The 21,770-nt window shown below is 43.3% G+C and overlaps 1 protein-coding gene across 1 annotated transcript; it reads right to left on the bottom strand.

Moving 5' to 3' along the window:
* Positions 1-1,313: 1,313 nt before the first annotated feature.
* Positions 1,314-3,025, bottom strand: LOC119649642 (gram-negative bacteria-binding protein 3-like). Its single transcript, XM_038051897.1, has one exon. It carries the CDS (start codon positions 2,798-2,800, stop codon positions 1,385-1,387), a length of 1,416 nt encoding a protein of 471 aa, XP_037907825.1. The 5' UTR covers positions 2,801-3,025; the 3' UTR covers positions 1,314-1,384.
* Positions 3,026-21,770: the final 18,745 nt, after the last annotated feature.

Raw genomic sequence — 21,770 nt, 5'->3', positions numbered from 1 at the left:
ACATGCCCATACGGTCGGAAATCAAATTTCCCTCTTTGTCTCGACAGGAGGTGGATCGAGTATTTATGAATATGTGTCGCATCGTTCTACTGACTTGGATTTTCGGCGGTGTTGTTATTCGAACCCGGAGCACCATGCCAATGAAATAGTGATCGGAATCTATATTGGCCCCACTATATGTTCTGACATTCATCAAGGCTCAAAAGTGGCGGCGTTCAATCAACACGAAGTCAATTTGGTTTAAAGTGGTTCTGTCTGGAGAGGCCCATGTTTGTTTATGCACTGCTTGCAGCGTAAACTAGGTATTTCCAACAACCATTTCGTGCAACACTATTTATAGAATAATCCGCAATCCGTTAACGTTGGCATGTTTATGTAAGCTATGGGAGCCGACGTATCGCCTGAATATGGGCGCCGTGCCTACTTGGATTATGAAATCTCCAAGCATAATTTTGATTTCATACCTGGGACAGGCACCAAGGGTTCGCTCTATTGCCTCCTAGAAGGTATCCTTCTCCGGCTCTGCAGTCTCCTTTGTAGTGGCGTGAACGTTAGAGGCTAATATTTCGAAGCTTGCTTCACAAGCGCAGAGTGCATAGCTTCCTTATGCATGGTGTCCTAAATGGCAACTATAATACAGTCGAACCTGGTTAATTCGAATTGGAAGGGACCATCGCAAAACTTCGTATTATCCAAAATGCGAATTATACAAAATTTAAATTACGGAAGTTGGGAGTAGGAAATTTAAAGCACCAAGAGAAAAGCAGAGAATTCTCCACATTTCCAACTATCCAAGTTCGAATTATCATGTTGTGTAGAATTGCTCTCTCCAGGAAACGGATCCTGTCCAGCGCATTTCTGGTAATGCTGTTACATCAGCTCTAGGAAGCTCTTTTTCTGTACAGGAAGCGCACGTACCATGAGAAAATGCGCAAATTGTCCATCCGTTTTCATTGTAAAATCTATCCTGTCCGAGGCTCCTTTTATGGCTTCGTAACAAATTGCTTTCCATGTAGGGTTGTCATTTTTACCCAACCCCCATACAGGAGAACCAGTTGGTACAATTTATCCCATTTTTAAGAGCGGGGAACTTGCTTCCATCCCTCGTGGATGTGGAGACAGGGTTTCATAGTAGACCAGCTGTTGTTGGTTCAGCAGGCGTTTCCCAGGTCTTCTTTTTCATCGTGCGATCTGAGATCTATTACCCACTGAAGTATTATTTCATTCGTATCTAATTTCTTCCTAAAATGTTAAAAACAAAGAAAAAGTTCAATGTCATTTTGAAACTAGGTAATAAATGAAAACGCCCCGACTTGAGTAAATTAAATATATAAAAAGTTTTATGATGTGTCCAGCTAGATTTACAGAACCTATCCATATTCACTTAAACTGTAAAAACTTGAATATAATCAACAGCTAGTTCCCCTTCTGGATAGTTTGTTTGTTTTATGGAGTTCCAAAACTTCACCATAGCTCTCACATGTAAATTGGTCCACGGCTTATTCGGGATTCGATCAGAGTAATCATAATGTCCACCCACACCTACACCAATTGTTATATGAAACGGGTTGTCGAAAGGTGCAATTTTCTTCTGCATGTTCAAAAGATTGGCTGTTGGTAAACGAATTCCATTAGTTCGAATATTTCCAAACCCTGTACCAGGGTCGATTTCACAGTATTCTTCACCATCAACTGACAAAGTGATTACGTCCGGCGTCCATTTCAAGCCATAGACGTGATAATCAGCATTCCACCCTTCTCCGTTGTTGCACAATTTTTCACACATTTTCAAGTTGCGGAAAGTTCGGTTTGCTGCAAGAATAACTCCACCAGAAAGGGTGCATTTGCTGATGCCATCAGTGAAACCTACACGCATTTGCCCAGAGCTGTAATCAGACTTGCCATAGGCAAATTCTGATGGATCGAGGAATAATTGGGGGAAAGCCCACTTGATATCTGGAAGCTTAGCTCTGATCTGGATTGAGCCATACAAGAAGCTAAAGTGTCCTTTAGTGGAAATCTGCCCTGATACTATTGGCGGTAAAATATCGAACGAATGGCGTCGCAAGCAAATATTCGTGCCTATTTCTCCAGTGCAGTAAATGCCGAAATTAAGTCTTCCTCGAAGAATTTCGTCTCCGTATATATCAGTTAGCCGCATTGGTTTTACAAAAAGATTATTATTTTTCACAAAAACAACTTCAGTATTCGGCAGGTAGGTAACGAATTCAAAGTCTGGCTCCCAAGCAAAACGTCGTTGTTCAGTCCATTTAGCATCATCTATTGCATTTCCAGAAAACTGTTCATCGAAGACCAACCGTTCCGCACATTGCTGCAGGACACCATTGACAATAGTGACGGATGGCCTGCAGTTCGCAGTTGTTTCGTTTGGAGTAAGCCACGGATTGTCATTCCCTGTTATATTAACATAGCCAGTAACTACATATTTTCCATCCTCCTTACGGTATCCAAGTCCGTTATAAATAACGTACGTCCAATAGTAGAGGACATCACCTGTTTTCAGCGCAGCACGATCTCTAAAAGTGAACCGTCCATCCTTTGCTTTTACAATCTCTCTAGCCCAGGTTCCTGCTTCCAGACCATCCATTTCTTCGTTTAGTTTTCCATGAAAAACAAAGAGAGTCACTCCTTCTTCAGCTGGAATCGAAACTTGAAATCCACGCGGATAGAATACTTCGATTTTCGCGGGGGGCACATCATACTGTGAAATGGCAATACCGACGTGTACCAAACCAGCTACGATTACTAAAAAACCAGGGGTCAAAAGTTCACAAAACATGTTTTCTCGCGACGTAAGCAAACGACACTAGCAGGTGGGCTCTGCGGGCTGAAAGGAACTGATTAAGTGGATTCGTTGCTTCTTGAAATATTATATAAGCAATGGTATGGAATGGTAATCACCCCGGAAAAAGCTATCTGAACTTGGAAATCCCGCACCGTTAAGTTCACACATGATAGCTTGAGAAGAGATTATGGAGAACTGATGCTTCCAGCGACTGGTATTTTCAAAGAAACTGGCTAGCATTACTTGAATAGCTTGTGGATCACATATGCAAGTGTAGAAGCTACGAGTCATGAGAGTACAAGTATGTCAGGAAGGGGAATCCAGCCGGTGCATAAGTCTGTAGAGATGTATCTGATAGCTAGTGCTGGAATGGTGAGAATATCAACCTATGATCAATAGCGCTTTGAGAATAAATTTTCTACGTCGCTAGTAATTATCTCAATTACATGTTTATTTTATTTGAACTTGAATTTTTCTGAGTCAAATAACTAAGTGAACTTACTGGACAGTCTACCGATAAGTTGGGACTTCCTTTTGCACTTTTGAGATGTTTACCAATTCGGGCTGCAAATTCAATATATGTAAGTGTAAGGTAGTAACGAAATTAGACTCTTAAAAAATAGCATATTCCTGCGTTGAATCAACAGGTAAAGTTATTCATTTCTACGAAAAAGAAGTTAGCAGATGTCCTACAAGAATCTCACGTTACCTTTTGCGAGCAAAAAAATACATTTCTTCGAAATAATAGTTGATTCGCCAATAGAGTGCTGCAATTTTTTAAAATTGCTGTTGTTCAGATTTTTTTTTCTTCAACTAAATTCACAACAAACTTCTAACCAACTTAGTGGCTATCTTAACAGGTATCCCTTTTAAGGTCTTGTGTGAATAGATTCAATGTCTGCTTGTTCGTCTGTCTATCACACCCGATTTATTCGGAAATTCTGAACCAATTTTTCCCAAATTTCCTGAGAATATGGTCTATGAACTCCGTTACATGCCGCAAGTTACGTCATTTTCTGTTTAGTTTAAGGGGAAGCTCCCAAACATTGACAGGAAGGGTGTACATTTTTTCTTCACAGAATATGATCATTAAGGGTACCAAAATGAAAGGGCTCGATTAGATTTTATTTCTGATATTGGGTCGAACATAGGGGATGGCCGCGAAAAATATATTCCCCGAAAAGTGTAACAGGTCTCCTCCATTGTAGAATTACAAAATTTAGAACCATATAACCACATCTATTTTGTGTTGTGTTTGATATAGTTATTTGGACGTACACCTGTTCTACATTGATTTTGAGTTTTGTAATTTGTACGTCATGATATGTACATATATATCGATTAGTTCGTTTTTAAGGTTTTGTTTGTAAAACAAAACTTTATTAAAATCGGTTCAATGTTTGTCCGTCTGTCCCTCTGTCCGTCTGCCCGTCTGTCTCTCTGTCTTTTTTTTGAGGAGGTGGAAATCTTCAAAAGACACTGGTCTGGACACACCAGCGTGTGGGATTTTTACCCACTAAAACCACCCCCGACTCCCTCCCTGCCCCGCGGAACCACCATAAGGTACTACATCACGGGGCGGAGTCAGCTCACTCTAGCTTAATTCCATTTCTTCTATACGCGGCGCACGTGACCGCGTTTTTCTCCTTTCCTCTGCCTTTCGCAATTTATCTTGAATTGATGCGATCATGGAGTTGACCGCATCCCAATTCTCTTGATGTGCTAGCATTTTCGGTACCAGATTTTCTGGTACCAGCACCTCTCCTAGAGTCTCCTCTAGGTTCCTCCTTTCTTCCACAAATCTCGGACAGCGGAAGAATACATGCTCTGGGTCCTCAGGGACTCCATCGCAATTTGGACAGTCGGGTGAGGTCTCCAATTTAAACCTGCGAAGGTATTGGAGATATCCTCCATGTTCCGTGAGAAACTGGGTGAGATTATAATTAATCTCACCGTGTCGTCTCTCCAACCACTCCTTGATGGCAGGAATGAGCCTGTAAGTCCACCGACCCTTTCCCGAGCGTTCCCACCGCTCTTGCCATCTATTTATGGATCTCTCCCTCTCAGCCTTCTTCGTCTGCAATAAGGGACAGATTGGCTTCGCATGGTATATATTCGCCATCTCATCTGCCAAGATGTCAATCGGCATCATTCCAGAGATGACGAATGCTGCATCATCTGAGACAGTCCTGAAGGCAAAGCATACCCTCAGAGCTGTCCTCCTGTAGACTGCATTCAGTTTGCTAGTGTTAACTGACATCCGCAATGCCTCGCTCCAAACTGGGTTCGCATAGAGCATGATTGAGGTCACCACCCTGGCTATAGAGGTATGCCGTGGCACTCCCACGTTCGGCATCATCCTCGCCAGGGCCATACTAGCTTTGGATGATTTATCACAAACATACTGTACGTGTTTCTTATAGCTGAGCTTCCTGTCTATCACCATCCCCAAGTATTTGATGGCCGGCTTGGAAGTGATGATATGATTCCCGACTCTAACACAGGCGTAATTTCTCTTCCGGCGCTTCGTGATGAGGACCGCTTCTGTTTTTTCCTCCGCAAGTGTCAGACCAGAGCTCTCTAACCAGCATTTGACAGCACCGATTGCCTCGCTTGAGTATAACTCAGCATCTTCGAGATGCTTTGCGACAACAACCAGTGCAATGTCGTCAGCGTAACCCACCACTGTGGCTTCCTCCGGAAGGGGAAGATTAAGTACATCGTTGTACATGATGTTCCACAGTAGTGGGCCCAATACGGAGCCCTGCGGGACACCCGCGGAAACGACGTACTCCTGCGGTCCGTCATCAGTGTCTTACCAGAGCCTCCTTTCAGTTAAATAACTATCGACAATTGCGGCGAGGTAGGCGGGAATACCAACCTTCGCTAGGGATTTTCGGATTAGATTCCAATTGGCCAAATTGAATGCATTTTTCACGTCCAGGGTTACTACCACGCAATATTTACTGGTACTACCCTGTCCGTGGATTGCATCTTCGGCCAAGCCAGTAACCAATTTGATGGCATCAATGGTTGATCTGGCTTTACGAAACCCATACTGCCGATCTGAAAGGCCGCCTTGGCTCTCAACTACCGGGAGTAATCTATTATAGATTACCTGCTCTAGCATTTTCCCCACCGTGTCCAAAAGACATGTAGGTCGGTATGAGGATGGTTCACCTGGAGGTTTACCAGGCTTAGGCAGAAGCACCAACTTCTGCCGCTTCCATGCCGCTGGAAATATTCCCTCGGACATGCACGCTTCGAACAACTCAGCGAACATATCCGGCCTGGATTTCAAGGCAAGCTTAAGGGCCTTATTCGGTACTCCGTCCAGACCCGGTGCTTTATTGTCTCCTATTCTGCCGCAGATCTCCAGCAGCTCGTCTCTGGTGACTGGCGGGATTGCCGTCAGAGGTGGTTGCAAGGTGTCGGTGTTCTCCTCTTGCTGGAGGAATAACCCCTGGATGATTTTCAACAAGAGAGTGGGGCACGTGATCTGCGGAGACGATTCCATAAGCTCTCCCCCACGGATTTACGTCCGCTTCTGAGCAGAGCTCCCTAAAGCATTTCCTCTTGCTTCGCTGGATGGCGAGCTTGAGGGTTTTGCGGGCTGCCTTGTAGGCGCACTCTTTCTGCCCTTGATCGACTCTATCTACCGCCCTCTGAGCCGCTCTTCTCGCTCGGTGGCAGGCTGATCGAAGGCCGGTCAGTTCATCATTCCACCAGTAGTTTGGTCTTCTACGGGGGAATGCGCACCTCCTAGGCATGGACGCGTCACATGCTTTGGCGATGCATTGAGCCAGATGGACAGCTCTTTCCGTAGAGACGCCTGCTATATCAGGTTGATCCAACCACACCTCTAAGAAGCTCTGCTCATCCAAAGATTTTGCAGACCAGCCTGAAATCTTTTTCGGTTTCGGGCATGATAGCTCTTTGCCCTGTGGCTCGACACATGTCTCAAAGAAGATCGCCTGGTGATCGCTGTGGGTGTAGCGTTCGCTGACGGACCAGGACATATCACGCGCCAGCGAAGGACTGACAAAAGTCAGGTCTACAACTGAGCCTGACCTCCCTTTCTGGAAGGTGTTTACAGCACCTTCGTTAGCCAAAACCATATCCATCTGCGCGAAAGCTTCTATTAAACTGCGCCCCCTAGCATTTGATTCTCTGCTACCCTACTCTAGGGCCCAAGCATTGAAATCACCAGCAATCACCTGTGGACTTCGTCCCCTTGCGTCGAGAACAAGATTATCAAGCATTTGCTCAAATTCAGACAGTGTCAAACTTGGTGGGGCGTAGCAGCTGTATACATATACACCACTTATTTTCGCCTACACAAAGCCACTGGCTGCCTGACTTGCAGTACATTGCATGGCCTGTCGACCGCAAGCCCATATCGCCGCTCCACCAGTCGAATCTTTGACCCATACGCCACCGTGACGGCTTCTGTACAGCTTACTTATGATGGCGATTTCCATCTCTGATTCGAACGTGGTCTGCTCAAGTAAATCCTGAGCGACCCTGCAATGATTGAGGTTTATCTGAATAAACCTCATTTTCTTATTGCAGTGAGCGCCTTCCTAAATTCGGGACATTTACTACTTCCGGCAATATGCCGGTTATCTTGCCCCTCTTTCACCTCGCGCAATAGGCATTTGGGGTCCCTATTGCACTCCCTGGCAATATGGCCCTTCTCCCCACACCTTCTGCATCGATCGGATCGATCAATGTGGCTGGTGCATACCTTGGCGAAGTGCCCAAACATGAGGCATTTAAAGCACCTCTTTAGTGAAGTCTGCTTTCTTAAACGGCAGACAACCCATCCAATCCGAACTTTTCCGGCAGCCAACAACATCTGCGCTGCCTCCCTCCGCTGGTACTCGTATTATGGCCGTTTGAGTACCGCCATAGGCTTTTCGTAAACTTACAACAGACTCCTCTGTAAGTTCTTCCAACTTGAATTGCTCCTTCAGAGCTGTAAAAATTTCTGCTTTTGATGTTATTTCATCGCTTTTTTGCTCGTAACCTTAGTCCACCCATCGTTTCCGTTCGTCTTGGGCTTCGCAACGCTGGTCGACTTTTCTACATTCGCTGTACACTTTCCTCCTTCAGAGCTATTAGTGCTGGTTTTCAGAGTTTCTTGTCCGCCTTTTTTTCTCTTAGGTGCCTGCTGATTATTTGAAGGATCCCCCTCTTTTTCCCGTACTCGTTTATTTCGCCGTGTTTCGATGGTAGTACGGTTAGGTGTCACTTGGGTCGCTTGTGACACTGTTGGTGCAGCGGGGTTCGGCGTATCCTTACTATTCTTTTCCTCCATCTGCGATCTATTATAGAGGACTCTAATGGCCCTCACCATATTCTTTATGGCTTGGTGCACGTTGTGCTTGTCCTTGATGAACTCGGACAACTCAACTATTTTTGTCCCAAGCTGGATAAATGGTAATTCCTCCGGATCGGGACTCTGCTCCTTATAAGCCCCGACAGGGTTACTCCTTTTATACGCTGTTTCACTTTTGCCGGTATTGATCTTGCCTGTACTTTTTCCTTCATCGCCTTTAGCATTGGTGGAGATCTCAAAGTTGATGAGCTTCTTTTGAATGGATCCTTATCTTGTTCCTGGAGCACCTTTTGCTGTCGCGCATCTTGAACATATGCTGTGGGTGTTGTTACAGTTTTTGTCGTCCAACGATCCATCTTCAGTTCATCCTTGGTTGTTCTTGCTACTGGTGTCCTCGGTAAATCACTTGTAACATTATATGCCAAGGTGGCCAAGTTGTCCACAACCGAGGCACTGCCGTCGAGGGATATCGACGACCGGGAGCCCGCTTGCTCACTCCCAAAAGCGGCCGGTACTGGGGTTCCGAGCCCCTGCACCGTAAGTTTACTCCTTCTCTCGTCTTCCATGGTGGTTTTATGTTCTCGGTATCCTTCCCATAGCCATTTTGGTCCACGCACCAGAGATGAGCAAACACTAGCCCATACACAGGCAGAAAAGAAAAGTGCATGAACACATATTTACACATCAATAGGTATGCCCCTGGGGTCGCGCCTGATGGGAGATCTGTCAACTCCTCCTCCTTAACTGTGGACCCTAAGACATGTAGTGAGTAATATCCTCCTACGTTGAGATTTAAGGGGGTCCCCATACATGTAAAAAGGGCGTTTAAAATTTTTTTCACCAAATATAGTCATGTGGGGTATCAAATGAAAGGTCTCGATTAATACTCTTCGAAGCCGGTCATAGTTTTGAGATTTGTTAAAAAGGCAGGGAGTGGGAGGGATGCAAAGCGATGATTTCTTTAACGGAGCCATTCTCAGAAACTACCCAACCGAAAAATCTGAAAAAAATCATGAAGCTGGTGCTGCTGCTGAAGTTGGTAGTAGTATTAAATTTAATATGAAGCATATTATCTCCAAGTTTGATCAAAATCATACTTTTAGTAACAAAGTTACAGTAGCTCAAAGTTGCCTTGCCGTGTAAATTTACAACCCGAAGTACTAAATCTGATATGCTAAATGCATATTCTTAACGGGCTACGTACAAATGGGATAGTTCTACACTCAAATATACTCACACAAGAAACAAACAAAACCTTTCATACCTGAAGTGCCCAGCTTCCGGTTTCCCGACTTGTTTTTAATGAATATATGTATGTATGACACGGTTATATATACGTTTTTTTTCTTTTATGGGTTTTTATTATGATTAAGATCCCTCTCGCAAACAATTTCTGAAATATTATAAAATAACCAATACTGGGAACTCAATTGTATTGATCTCAAAAATTTCGCAGGCATGGTATAGACAGAATCAAGCAGAAACTTGAAGAATTTCAATTAACACCAAATGAGATGGCAAGCGTGAGAGTATAAGGTTAACCTCGCCTAGAAATGAGCAAAAAATAAACGGTATTTATATCCAAAATAGAAAAGCTTCTCCAATGACCATAGTGCGACAGTTCCAGGATGCCCACATTTCGATATCAATAAATGTCGAGTAAAAGAATTGATTTTAAATAATTAAAATTTGCTTTTTATGGTTTTGTGTAAAACAAAACCTTATTTAAATCGATTAATGTCTGTCTGTCTGTCACACGCATTTTTCTCCAAAACGGCTAAACCGATCCGAAGGAAATTTGGTGGACAGATGGGAACTATGAAATCCCACGCATATAGCGAATGACATAAATTTAGGAGGAGTTTAAAGAGGGGCTCCCCATATATGCAAAAGGGGATTCAATAATTTTTTTCACCGCATATAGTCGGGTAGAATATCAAATGAAAGGTCTCGATTTGTACTTTCCGCAACTGACATTAGTTTTGGCATGGATTGCAAACTACGTGAGTAAGAAGTCACAATGTATGCACTTAAAGTGAGACAGGATTCATTTTCGGGAACTAACCAACCTAAAAATCCGAAAAAAAATCAGGGTGCTGCGCTTAGATGAAATCTAGGCCTCAAAATATGACTGATATCTGCTCAAATAAACTTACTAACAATATATTACTAACTTATAGAAATTTACTGAAAAACCTCCCTTAAATTCATCCTAAGACTTCATAGAGGACAATATTTCATATGTACGTGCTAAATTTCATGGAAATCTGACTATTAACCCCAAAGTTATCGCAGTTCAAACTTAGCAATTTCATGGGAATTACCTGCTTCCAAAGCCATGCAAATAAGATGCTGACGTCATAATTAACGAAAATAATTGACATTCGCGTGAAATATTAAAGTCGCATTTATGAAGAATCTACTTATCTGCAGCCCTTTTTAAGGTTTTGTGTAAAACACTTATGTGAAATCTAATCTTCGAGAGATGTCCCATTCCGGTATCTGCTCAAATAAATTTACTAATAGTATATTATCAACTTTTAGGAATTTACTAAAAAATTCCCCTTAAGTTCATCCTAGGTGCGCATCGACATAGAAGACAGCTTCGTGCATACACATGCCAAGTTTCACGAAAATCCAACTATTACTGTCAAAGCCATAGCAGTTCAAACTTATCAGTTTCGTGCGAATTAGCAGCATTCTAAGCCATACAAATAAAATGCTGATATCATAATTAACCAGAATAATTGACATTCGAGTGAATCTAATTCTCCCCAGCCTTTTTAAGGTTTTGTGTGAAACAAAACCTTATTAGAATGGTGACGGTGTCTGTCTGTCCGTCTGTCCGTCTGTCTGTCTGTCTGTCTGTCTGTCTGTCTGTCTGTCTGTCTGTCTGTCTGTCTGTCTGTCTGTCTGTCTGTCTGTCACACCCGATTTATTCGGAAACGGCTAGACCGATTGTCACGAAAATTGGTGAGAGTATGTAATCTGGTGATCCCTTTACATGCAGTAAGTGGCGCCATCTTGCGTTAAGTTTAAGGGGGGCTCTCCGTACATGTGAATGGAGGGTGCAAATTTTTTTTTCACAGAATGTAGCCAAGTAGGGTATCAAATGAAAGGTCTCAATTAGTACTTTTCGAATCTGGTTCAATATTTGATATTAGATGAAACATAGGGGAGTAAGGGTTGAAAATATGACCCACAAAAAGTGTAACAGGTCTCGTTCTCAGAACCTATCCAACCGAAAAATCTGGAAAAAATCACAGTGGTGCATCTCTACGAAATCTAGGCCTCAAAATATATCCGGTTCCCATATCTGCACAAATAAAGTTAATAATAGTATATTTCCACATTTTAGAAATTTACCCGGCACCCCCCCTTATGTTCATCCCAGAAATACAAAATTTGGCATGAGTGTAACGAAGAATATAATGCACAGTTTGGTCAAGTTTGAAGAAGATCCAGCTAATATTAACAAAGTTATTGGGGGTGAAACTTTACAATTTTTTGTGAATTTCGTGCACTCTACAACCCGCATGACGTCATCATCACATATCAATTCGTCAATACCACAACGAAATGAATTCTTATGAATTGGGTCGCAGACAATTATTTTGTTTTAGTTTTTTAGTTATTTGTCAACCAGACATGTGTATATGTAGGTATATAATATATGCGTGCTAATGAACTTTGCGGGTAGTGATAAATTCAGATAGATATAAGACGTAAGTCGGAAATATGGGTACGATAAATTTAGATACGTGCATATATGTGTACAGCAGGTAATAGGCAGTTTGTTTGTTTAGGGTGAGCGTGATATCTATGGCTCTAATATGTACGTATGTCTCGTAGTTTGGAAAAATATGAAGGATTATGTTGGATTTGTAGCTATATACGGACAGAGAAATGTGCGTCTCTTACATAAGATGAACACAAAACCTTTATACCCGAAGCGCGAGCTTCCGGTATTCCGACTTGTTTTAAGGTTTTGTGTGAAACAAAACCTTATTAGAATCGAGACGGTGTCTGTCTGTCCGTCTGTCCGTCTGTCTGTCTTTTTTTTTTTTTTTTTTTGTTGAGGAGGTGGAAATCTTCAAAAAGACACTGGTCTGGACACACCAGCGTGTGGGATTTTTACCCACTAAAACCACCCCCGACTCCCTCCCTGCCCCGCGGAACCACCATAAGGTATTACATCACGGGGCGGAGTCAGCTCACTCTAGCTTTGTCACCTTTCTTCTATACGCGGCGCACGTGACCGCGTTTTTCTCCTCTCCTCTGCTTTTCGCAGTTTATTTTGGATAGATGCGATCATGGAGTTTACCGCATCCCAATTCTCTTGATGTGCTAGCATTTTCGGCACCAGATTTTCTGGTACCAGCACCTCCCCTAGAGTCTCCTCTAGATTCCTCCTTTCTTCCACAAAGCTCGAACAGTGGAAGAATACATGCTCTGGGTCCTCTGGGACTCCATCACAATTTGGACAGTCGGGTGAGATCTCCAATTTAAACCAGTGAAGTTATTGGAGATATCTTCCATGTCCCGTGAGAAACTGGGTGAGATTATAATTAATCTCACCGTGTCGTCTCTGCAACCACTCCTTGATGGCAGGAATGAGCCTGTGACTCCACCGACCCTTTCCCGAGCGTTCCACCGCTTCCCATCTATTTATGGATCTCTCCCTCTCAGGGTTCTTCGTCTGCAATAAGGGAGAGATTGACTTCGCATGGTATATATTCGCCATCTCGTCAGCCAAGATGTAAATCGGCATCATTCCAGAGATGACGAATGCTGCATCATCTGAGACAGTTCTGAAGGCTGAGTATACCCTCAGAGCTGTCCTACTGAAGACTGCATTCAGTTTGCTAGTGATAACTGGCATCCGCAATGCCTCGCTCCAAACTGGGGTCGCATTGAGCATGATTGAGGTCACCACCCTGGCTATAGAGGTATGCCGTGGCCCTCCCACGTTCGGCATCATCCGTGTTGCTTATAGCTGAGCTTCCTGTCTATCACCACCCCCAAGTGATGGTCGGCTTGGAAGTGATGATATGATTCCCGATTCTAACACAGGCGTAATTTCTCTTCCGGCGCTTCGTGATTAGGACCGCTTCTGTTTTTTCCTCCGCAAGCGTCAGACCAGAGCTCTCCAACCAGAGTCTGTCTGTCTGTCTGCCACAGCCGATTTATTCGGAAACGGCTGGAACGATTGTCACGAAAATTGGTAAGAGTATGTGATCTGTTGTTCCCTGTACATGCAGCAACTGGTGCCATTTTGTGTTAAGTTTAAGGGGGGCTCCCCATACATGTGAAAGGAGGTTGCAAAATTTTTTTCACAGAATGTGGCCATATGGGGTATCAAACGAGAGGGTTCAATTAGTGCTTTCCCAAACTGGTTCCATATTTGATATTAGGTCAAACATAGGGGAGTGAGGGTTCAAAAGATGACCCCTAAAAAGTGTAACAGGTCTCGTTCTCAGAACATATCCAACCGAAAAATCTGAAAAAAAAATCCCACTAGTGCATCTAGACCTCAAAATATATCCGGTTTCGATATCTTCACGAATAGAGTTAATAATGGTATATTTTCACATTTTAGAAATTTACCCGGCAACCCCCCTTATGGTGTAATGAAGAATATGATGCGCAAGTTGGTCAAGTTTGAACCACTATTATTAATAAAGTTATAGGGGGTGGAACTTTGCCTTTTTTCGGGAATTTCATATATTCTAAAACTGCACGACGTCATCATCACATATCAATTCGTCAATACCACAACGAAGGGAGTTCGTATGATAGGAGTCCCAAAGATTTTTTTTGTTTCAGTTTTTTAGTCATTTGTATACGAATACCAATTACTCCAAACAGACGTGTGTGTATATAGGTGTATAGTATATGCGTGCTAATGAAGTAGAAGTAGAAAACGGGTAGTGTCTAATTCAGATAGATAGATTTGTACATTAAACCAGCCGTATCTAATATACGTACTATATATGTGCATATGTATGCTTCTGTACACGAAGTAAATCGGAAATATGGATACGATCAATTTATATACGTGCATATATATGTACAGTATTCGGAAATAGGCAGTTTGTTTGTTTAGGGTCAGGATAATATCTATGGCTGTACTATGTACGTATATCTTGTAGTTTGGAAGAGAATGAATGAATGAATGATGAAGGAATATGTTGGATTTGAAGCTATATAGGAATAGAAAAATGTGCGTTGAAATTTCTTACATAAGATGAACACAAAACCTTTATACGCGAAGCGCAAGCTTCCGGTATTCCGACTTGTTTATATTTGATGTAGGTTACATTCTTGGCATTTGCTAATAATATTAAACTCAGAGTGTGAAGCGTATGAGGTTGATCATTATCAATACAGGTGCTTCCGTAAAATGATTTATTTAAATCCCTTTCTCAAAAATAGAGGGCAATGGAATTTTTAGCTATGTGACACAGAGTTGTCGTGCACTCGTCGCTCCTCACATCTTTTTCTTTTTCTTCAGCCTTTGTCCCGTTCACAAGGGCGGTTGGCTCGCCGTGATCGGTTTCGTCATTTTATTTTATCAAATGCCTGATTAGGATGTAATCGCGAGGCTTCAAATCCCCATCCAGCGTATCAAGTCACCATTGTTTCGGCCGACTTTTTCGTTGCTTACCATTGACTTCGACTGATATTGATATTGATAAGTGCATTCTCGTTAGCGTGAATTACGTGACCACACCATCGAAAACGCATCTCTTGCAGTTTTTCCACGATCTGTGCAAACCATATATTCTCATTTCAGACATGATCAAAACGTGTCACGCCACCAGTGCAATGCAACATCTTCGTCCCCATTACCGCAAGAGACCGTTCATTGCCTTTTATAGTCGGCCAACATTCAGAACTGTAGAGAGCGGTAGACGGACGACATTGAAGTAAATTCTCGATTTGCGACGTGCGCTGATACGTCGATCACAAGGAACACCAGTTGTGGAATGCCACTTCATCCAGGTTGCGTTAATGCGTAAAGCAATTTCATTACGCAGTTCTCCATTGGCTGATAGAATTGACTCGAGATATATAAATCGCTGAGTTCTGGCAATGGCAGAAGCCCAGAACTGATTTACTTATCCCGGATCAATGCTATCAGCCAATTGAGAACTACGTTATGTTCCTCGTTTAGGGAAACATAAAACCTTTTATGCGCGTGAAGCTTCCGGTTTCCCGACTTGTTTATATTCGATAGTGTTGTTTATTGGTCTTGCAAACACCGGTGTTTCGGGAATAACTTGTTCCCTCCATCATTCAATCCGCTTTTCGCAGTTAAGTGCATTGAATGTATACGCTCTACCTTCCTTGGCTTATCAATTCGGAATATTGCCGTGGATGAAGACCGATCTGGGAAACGTCCAGCGACGGATACGAACTACTATGTCCAAATTCCGAATGCATCATCCAAATTCTGCCGTGGAACGGATGAACCTGCCTGACGTGGCAGTACAACGTCATCGCTGCGTGCTTATTTTTACAGGAAAGAGCAGGCGAGTCCTTTGCATGCGGCTGTCTGTAAGGCAGACTGTGGACTGAGTCCACGTAACTTGAAGGGTCGATCTTTCAATCCTCTAAGTGGGGTGAACTCGGATCAAGAACGGATCGATGAATGGAAGTCGGAAGCAATGCACGGTAAACACAAACCTTTGGCAGCCATTTGTCGAACAGATGGCTGTGTGCTGAAGAGCTCTTTGCTGAGACGAAGCGGTTCATGTGTGCCATTCAGGACAGCCACCCGAACCACAGTAGATCTATTATAGGCAGTACCGACACTAAAGTGACCCGACTTGCGAATGTGCTGCAGAAGCTTATCTGCACGCATCAGAGACGCTAAACAAGGAAAAAGCATAATCTTTGTCAAATCGTATTGGTAAGAGAGAGATCGGCTTTTGCTATTCTGGTACTACGGCGTGCTCACCCATATAGCAAAAAGTTGCTTCACGTATTCACTTACCCATAAGCAAAAACTTGCCGATCTCACCAATACATTGGTAAGTCCGGGCGCTATGTCAAACACGGCTGATAGGATTTTCGTTACATCTTGCTCATGCTCAAGGGCAAAACAATTTGAAATAGTGCGTACTCGCACTGGTTTCCCCCTTGAGGGCCCGGGGGAGTGTGGTAGCTGTCTAGTATCTAACTGTGAAGCTGTCTAGTATCTAACTGTGACCTGAACTTATAAAAAGCTCATCATGAAAGAATGGGTGGAGAACGACCAGTGCAGAATGTGTGGTTCGGCGTTAGAGACGTTGGACCATCTCATTTCTGGCTGCACGGCTATGCCACCGGTGCAATACATTACCGGGCATAATACTATATGTAAGGTTATCCATCATAATCTTGCATATAAACATGCGCTGATCACGGGAACATGTTCGATTTACTGATATGAGCCGCAAGCAAGCCACCACCACCAGCGCCCCTCTAGTTTTCAAGTAGGTAGGATAGTCCGACCCTAAATGCTTGGCATTTAGTGCTAGTATTAGGCAAAAAATAAATTGTGACAACAAATAATAATCATCGTTGGCGCAACAATCCATATTGGATCAGAGCATTCAAGTGTGTCAATGCACTTCATTCAAAACCGCAATGTGGTCAGCATTATGTTCGCCCGAGATTATTACCCTGATTTGATTCAGGTACTCATTCACAGCTTAGTTACTCCGGTTAAATTAGTTGCGATAGAATGTAAGCTGATATAAATCCTTTACGAATGAAACTCGCAGCTTTCACTAATGGAACATTTGAAATACAACACACAACAGCAATTTGGGTTAGAATACTACTACTGCTAATAATAATAATTAGAATACGGAACACATACACACAGATTGAGGACAAGAAGATGTTGTGCTCTCGCATCCACGCCATTTACAACAAAGGTTTCGTATTACAATCCTGGCAAGTTGGTCTATATACTATCCAACGAATCAAACATAAACTGTAAGTCCGCGGAGTTAAAAATGGAACGCAAACTCTACAAATAATCATCCAGGGTGGTGAACTGCCTCATACTACACTGTGAATCACAGCCATCTAACTATGGAAGGCCACGACATCACAACGAGCGCCATTTACCCTATTTCGGTTTCATCATGCGATCTGTAATTAATGAACTATCATGACTGCAACCACTACTGGAAGGCGTCGCAGCAAACCTTATACCACCCAATGGAAGAAGTTCACGCTTTCCGAACCACCCATCAAACTCCAATATACAAACGGACATCATTTCGCGCCTGGGTATTCTGCATTGGCACTAATCCTAATCACCATCGGCTATATCATATGGCGATTAACAAGTAAGCCAATATATCTAATGCAGTCATCCCGCAGTCACAACAAGGAGGACACCGTCCTGATAACGATCTAACAGCCTGCATATCATGTTGAAGGGGAGGATATTTTTTTTTCTTGTTCGTACACGGATATGGAGAAACTCAGAGAGACACCTCCGCCCCAGCTCCGCCGCACTAACGTCGGAGCTACAGCGGGTGCGTGTGACCACTAAAGACCCCTCTCGGTCTCTCCAGCCTGTGCATCCACCGACCCTTCGTAGACTCGAACCATCTCCGTTACCAGAGATCATGCGACTATGAGCTTGCCACATTGTTACACTCTGTGTGGCCCTCCATACGTCTTGCATGGTACAGAACTCTCATTTCTTTAACCAGAATGTCGACAGGGATCATGCCTGCCACCACCAATACTTCATCTGATGTGGTTCTAAAAGCGCTGCAAACCCACAAAGCCATCAGCCGGTAAACCGAGTCCACCTGCTTCCGTCTCTGATGGTTTACAAGCGCCTCTGCCCACGCAGGTGACGAGTAGAGCAGGATGGAACGCACCACTCCGGCTAGCAGCAACTTCCGGCAGTATTTCGGCCCACCAATATTCGGCAACATTTTTGCAAGTGCCGTGGTGCGGTTTGTTATTAAGATCGGTGCCGTTTTTCGCGTCCGCCTAAGTCAACCCGGCCTTTTCTAGCCAGGACTCTACCGCTCCCATTGTTTCTGTCGCGTAGAGCTCCACATCTCCTGGGAGTTTTACTGTAACAACCACAGTTAGACCATCAGCAAAGCCGAAAATCGTAATCCGCTCTGGGACGGGAAGAGTAAGCACCCCAGCAGGGCGGGGGATATGTAATTATATTAGGTTGTTGCTCATGAAATGGCTGATTTGGCAATCAAGTGAAGTTAGTTGCGATTTTGCTGCATCAAACCAGCACCGGTTGGCGTTGTTGGTGTCGGATAATGAAGTATAACTACTCCTACATTTAATCAAGGAGTCATTTCAGTTTTGACCCGCGCTGTGATAACAGTGAATAAAAAGGAAAAAGGATGGAAAAGAGACAAGAACGTATGCTTTTCCTGTATGAGTTCAAACTCGGTCATAAAGCTGTGGAGGCGACCAGGAACATTACCAGCGCATTTGGAGCTGATACGGTAAGCAAACGAACCGCACGGTGGTGGTTCGAAAAATTCCGATCAGGCCACGTAAACCTTCAAAGTGAGCTACGTGGACATCCAGGACCATCGATTGACAACGACGAACTGCGATTGCTAGTCGAATTCGACACACGTCAGTTTGTGAGAGACATTGGACAGAAACTCGGCGTACCCTATTCGACAATTTTCCGGTACTTGCAACAACTTGGAAAGGTGAAAAAGCTGTACAAATGGGTTTCGCATGCCCTTACGGATCAAAACATGACACTTCGAATGAAAATTTGCAGTTCTTTACTCTCCCGCAACAGGAGCGATCCCGTTTTGCACAGAATGGTAACGTATGATGAAAAGTGGATATTATACGACAATCGTCGCCGATCAGCACAATGGCTAGATGCTGATGAGCCACCGAAGCATATGCCGAAACCGAGCCTACCGAGTCTACAGCTGGAGTTATCCACTATTCTGTTGGCACCTGAAGAAACGATAAATGTACACAAATACTGTGCTCAACTCGAGGAATTGTGCCAAAAATTGAGTATTCAACGGCCGAGCACTAGTGCTGGACACTTCCCAGAGTGTATATGAAAGTTTCACCACTGCCGGCACAGAACCTCCAGGCGGTGCCCGTGGATAGCCTGAGCTTACCCAGTTGATAATTTAGTTGGCAGTGGGTGTTCCCACTATAATCCGAAAGTTCTTCTTAGTGATATTGAAGTAGGCCTTCGCGCTTGGGCCGGTATCACTCTATAAGTGACCTGAACTGTTCCATTCTTGGTAAGTTCGCCCGGTATAGTTCCCTCAGTCATTTCTCTTCATTCTGTAATGTCATAGCTATGAACCCATTTCTGATTCGTGTAGAGGCGTCCTTGCTCTCTTCTTGACTAGTTCGTCCCCGGCCTCATTGACTTTCAACCCAACATATCCTGGAATCCAGAGTATCCAAACATTGTGCGAGTCGTCTCTTAAGACATTCCCATACCAATTTGGAATTCACTTAGTGAGACCTAAGCGCCTTGATCGCCGCTTGGCTGTCGGCCACAATAGCAACTTTCTGCCCTCTATAGTTCCTTTCCATGTTGAAGGAGGCACATCTCTCAATGACCTATATGTATTTCCGCCTGGAATACGCTAGTGTGCTTATTCCTTGGTCCAAAGTACACTTTCCGTGGACCAATGACCCAGGCGCTCGCTCGCTCCGGTGTGATGGATCCGTCAGTGCACCAGGCGATCAGTTGCTAGTTTGAGTCGTATGTCATAGCAAGTTCGCAAAGTTTGCCTTGTTACTCCAACGTGTTTCAAACTTTTTATGCGAATTGAAACCTCTTGTCATATTGTCCCTATTCAGAGTATCGCCTAACAATAATATCAATCTTCCCCCGATTTAGGCAGCTTCCCGCTTCACTGATACTCCCGGCCATCCTGACGATCACCCTGCTTGCCTGCTAGGCAAGGTATCCAGAGTAGAATGTGACAAGTGTATCCAGAATAATTTTTGGCCTAGTGCAATTCCCAAATATTTGACCGGTTTTCCTCCTTTTACTTCCATACCATGTAACCTAATGGCTCTCAGGTGATCAAGCTTATGCTTTCTAGACAGTGGTACTATGGTGGTTATGACTTCCTACACCTAGCGGTGTAAGGTATCCTCATTGCTCCTACAGATTAAAACAACGTCGTTAGCCCTAGAAGTTCATCAACTATAATCATGTTTCTTGAACGCCTGCCCGGTAAACGTGTCGACAAGATTGACGTGATGTGGGGGATTACGTATTAGAATGTTATTTCTCATATAGTTGCCTATGACCTTCTCCACCGATTTGAGTACGATTTTAGGCAAATTGGTCTGAAAGATTTAGGGTGAGAAGGATACTTTTTACTCACTTTCGGAACAAAGACTACTTTGCCCACCTGAATGCGCTTCTTATATCTCCCAAGGCTATGCTGTCCCCATCACCCTTAAAAAACACTTTAAGATGATTTCGTGCTATCTCTGGAGTAGTGCTGGGAAGACGCCCGCTACTCCGGGTGGTTTCAATGTTTCAAAGATTCCCACTGTCCACCTTTCCCTAGTTTCCGAACATACCGCTTCCCGGTCAGGCAGAATGCTGTCACTTTCCGCCGTAGGGAAGAACCCCGGAAAATGAGTTTTCAGAAGCAGATGTAATCTATCCTCCTCATTCTCGGTAAATTTCCCATCATTCAGACAGACAGAAGATATTCCCCTGTCTTCGACTATAGTTTTGTATATCTTGATTCTTTCTGCGGTTTGTTTGATCACTTCACAAAATTCCTAAAGCTGTTCCGTCTTGCTTCCATGATCGCGTCGCTATACCCATACGCAGTTAGTGCACTTTTGTACCTCGGCGGGAGTATTGCACATGCTTATAGCAAGTTCTATTGAAGTTTCCCATAAACACATAATTAAATTTTTTGCATTAGTAATTTGAATAATGTTTTGTTTGAATTGAATAAATCAATTGAATGTCCATCTGGTCTGTTTGTCACACCCGATTTCGGAAACTGCTGAACCTATTTTCTCGAAATTTGGTGAAAACGTGCGGTCTGTGAATCTCTTTACACATAACAAGCGCACCATTTAATAGGTGGAGGAAAAGGGAGTGTAAAATGTTTTTTTCACAGAATATAATCGTGTGGGGCAAGAAAGAATCAATTCGTAGTACAATTAGTGAAAAATCACAATGGCGCATTTCTACGAAACCTAGGGCTTAAAATACATCTCATTCCGAAATCTATTCAAATAACAGTGTATTACTATATATTAGAAAGTTACCCAAAAATCCCCTTATGTTCCACCTAGAAACATACAATTTGCCAGCAGTATAATTTAGGGTATATTTCTAAGAAGTTTGCAGTAAATTCAACTATTATTAAAAAAGTTGTAGAACCTCCAAATTGTGCATTTCACCTACATTTATTGAACTCTTAGACGTGTATGACGTCATCACCATATAAAGTGAACATATGAACGGCGTTTAGTTCGCTTTTTAAGTTTTTGTGTGAAACAAAACCGTATTAAAATGGATTCAATATCTGTCTGTCAATCACACCCGATTTACTAGAAAACGGCTAAAATTTGGTGGGAATATGTGGTCTGTGGGTCCCTTTA

This window comes from Hermetia illucens, chromosome 2 (genome assembly GCF_905115235.1).
Source record: "Hermetia illucens chromosome 2, iHerIll2.2.curated.20191125, whole genome shotgun sequence".
In the NCBI taxonomy this organism is placed as follows: domain Eukaryota; kingdom Metazoa; phylum Arthropoda; class Insecta; order Diptera; family Stratiomyidae; genus Hermetia; species Hermetia illucens.
Note: the sequence above shows the minus strand (reverse complement) of the source record. Positions and strands in the feature narration are given on the sequence as shown.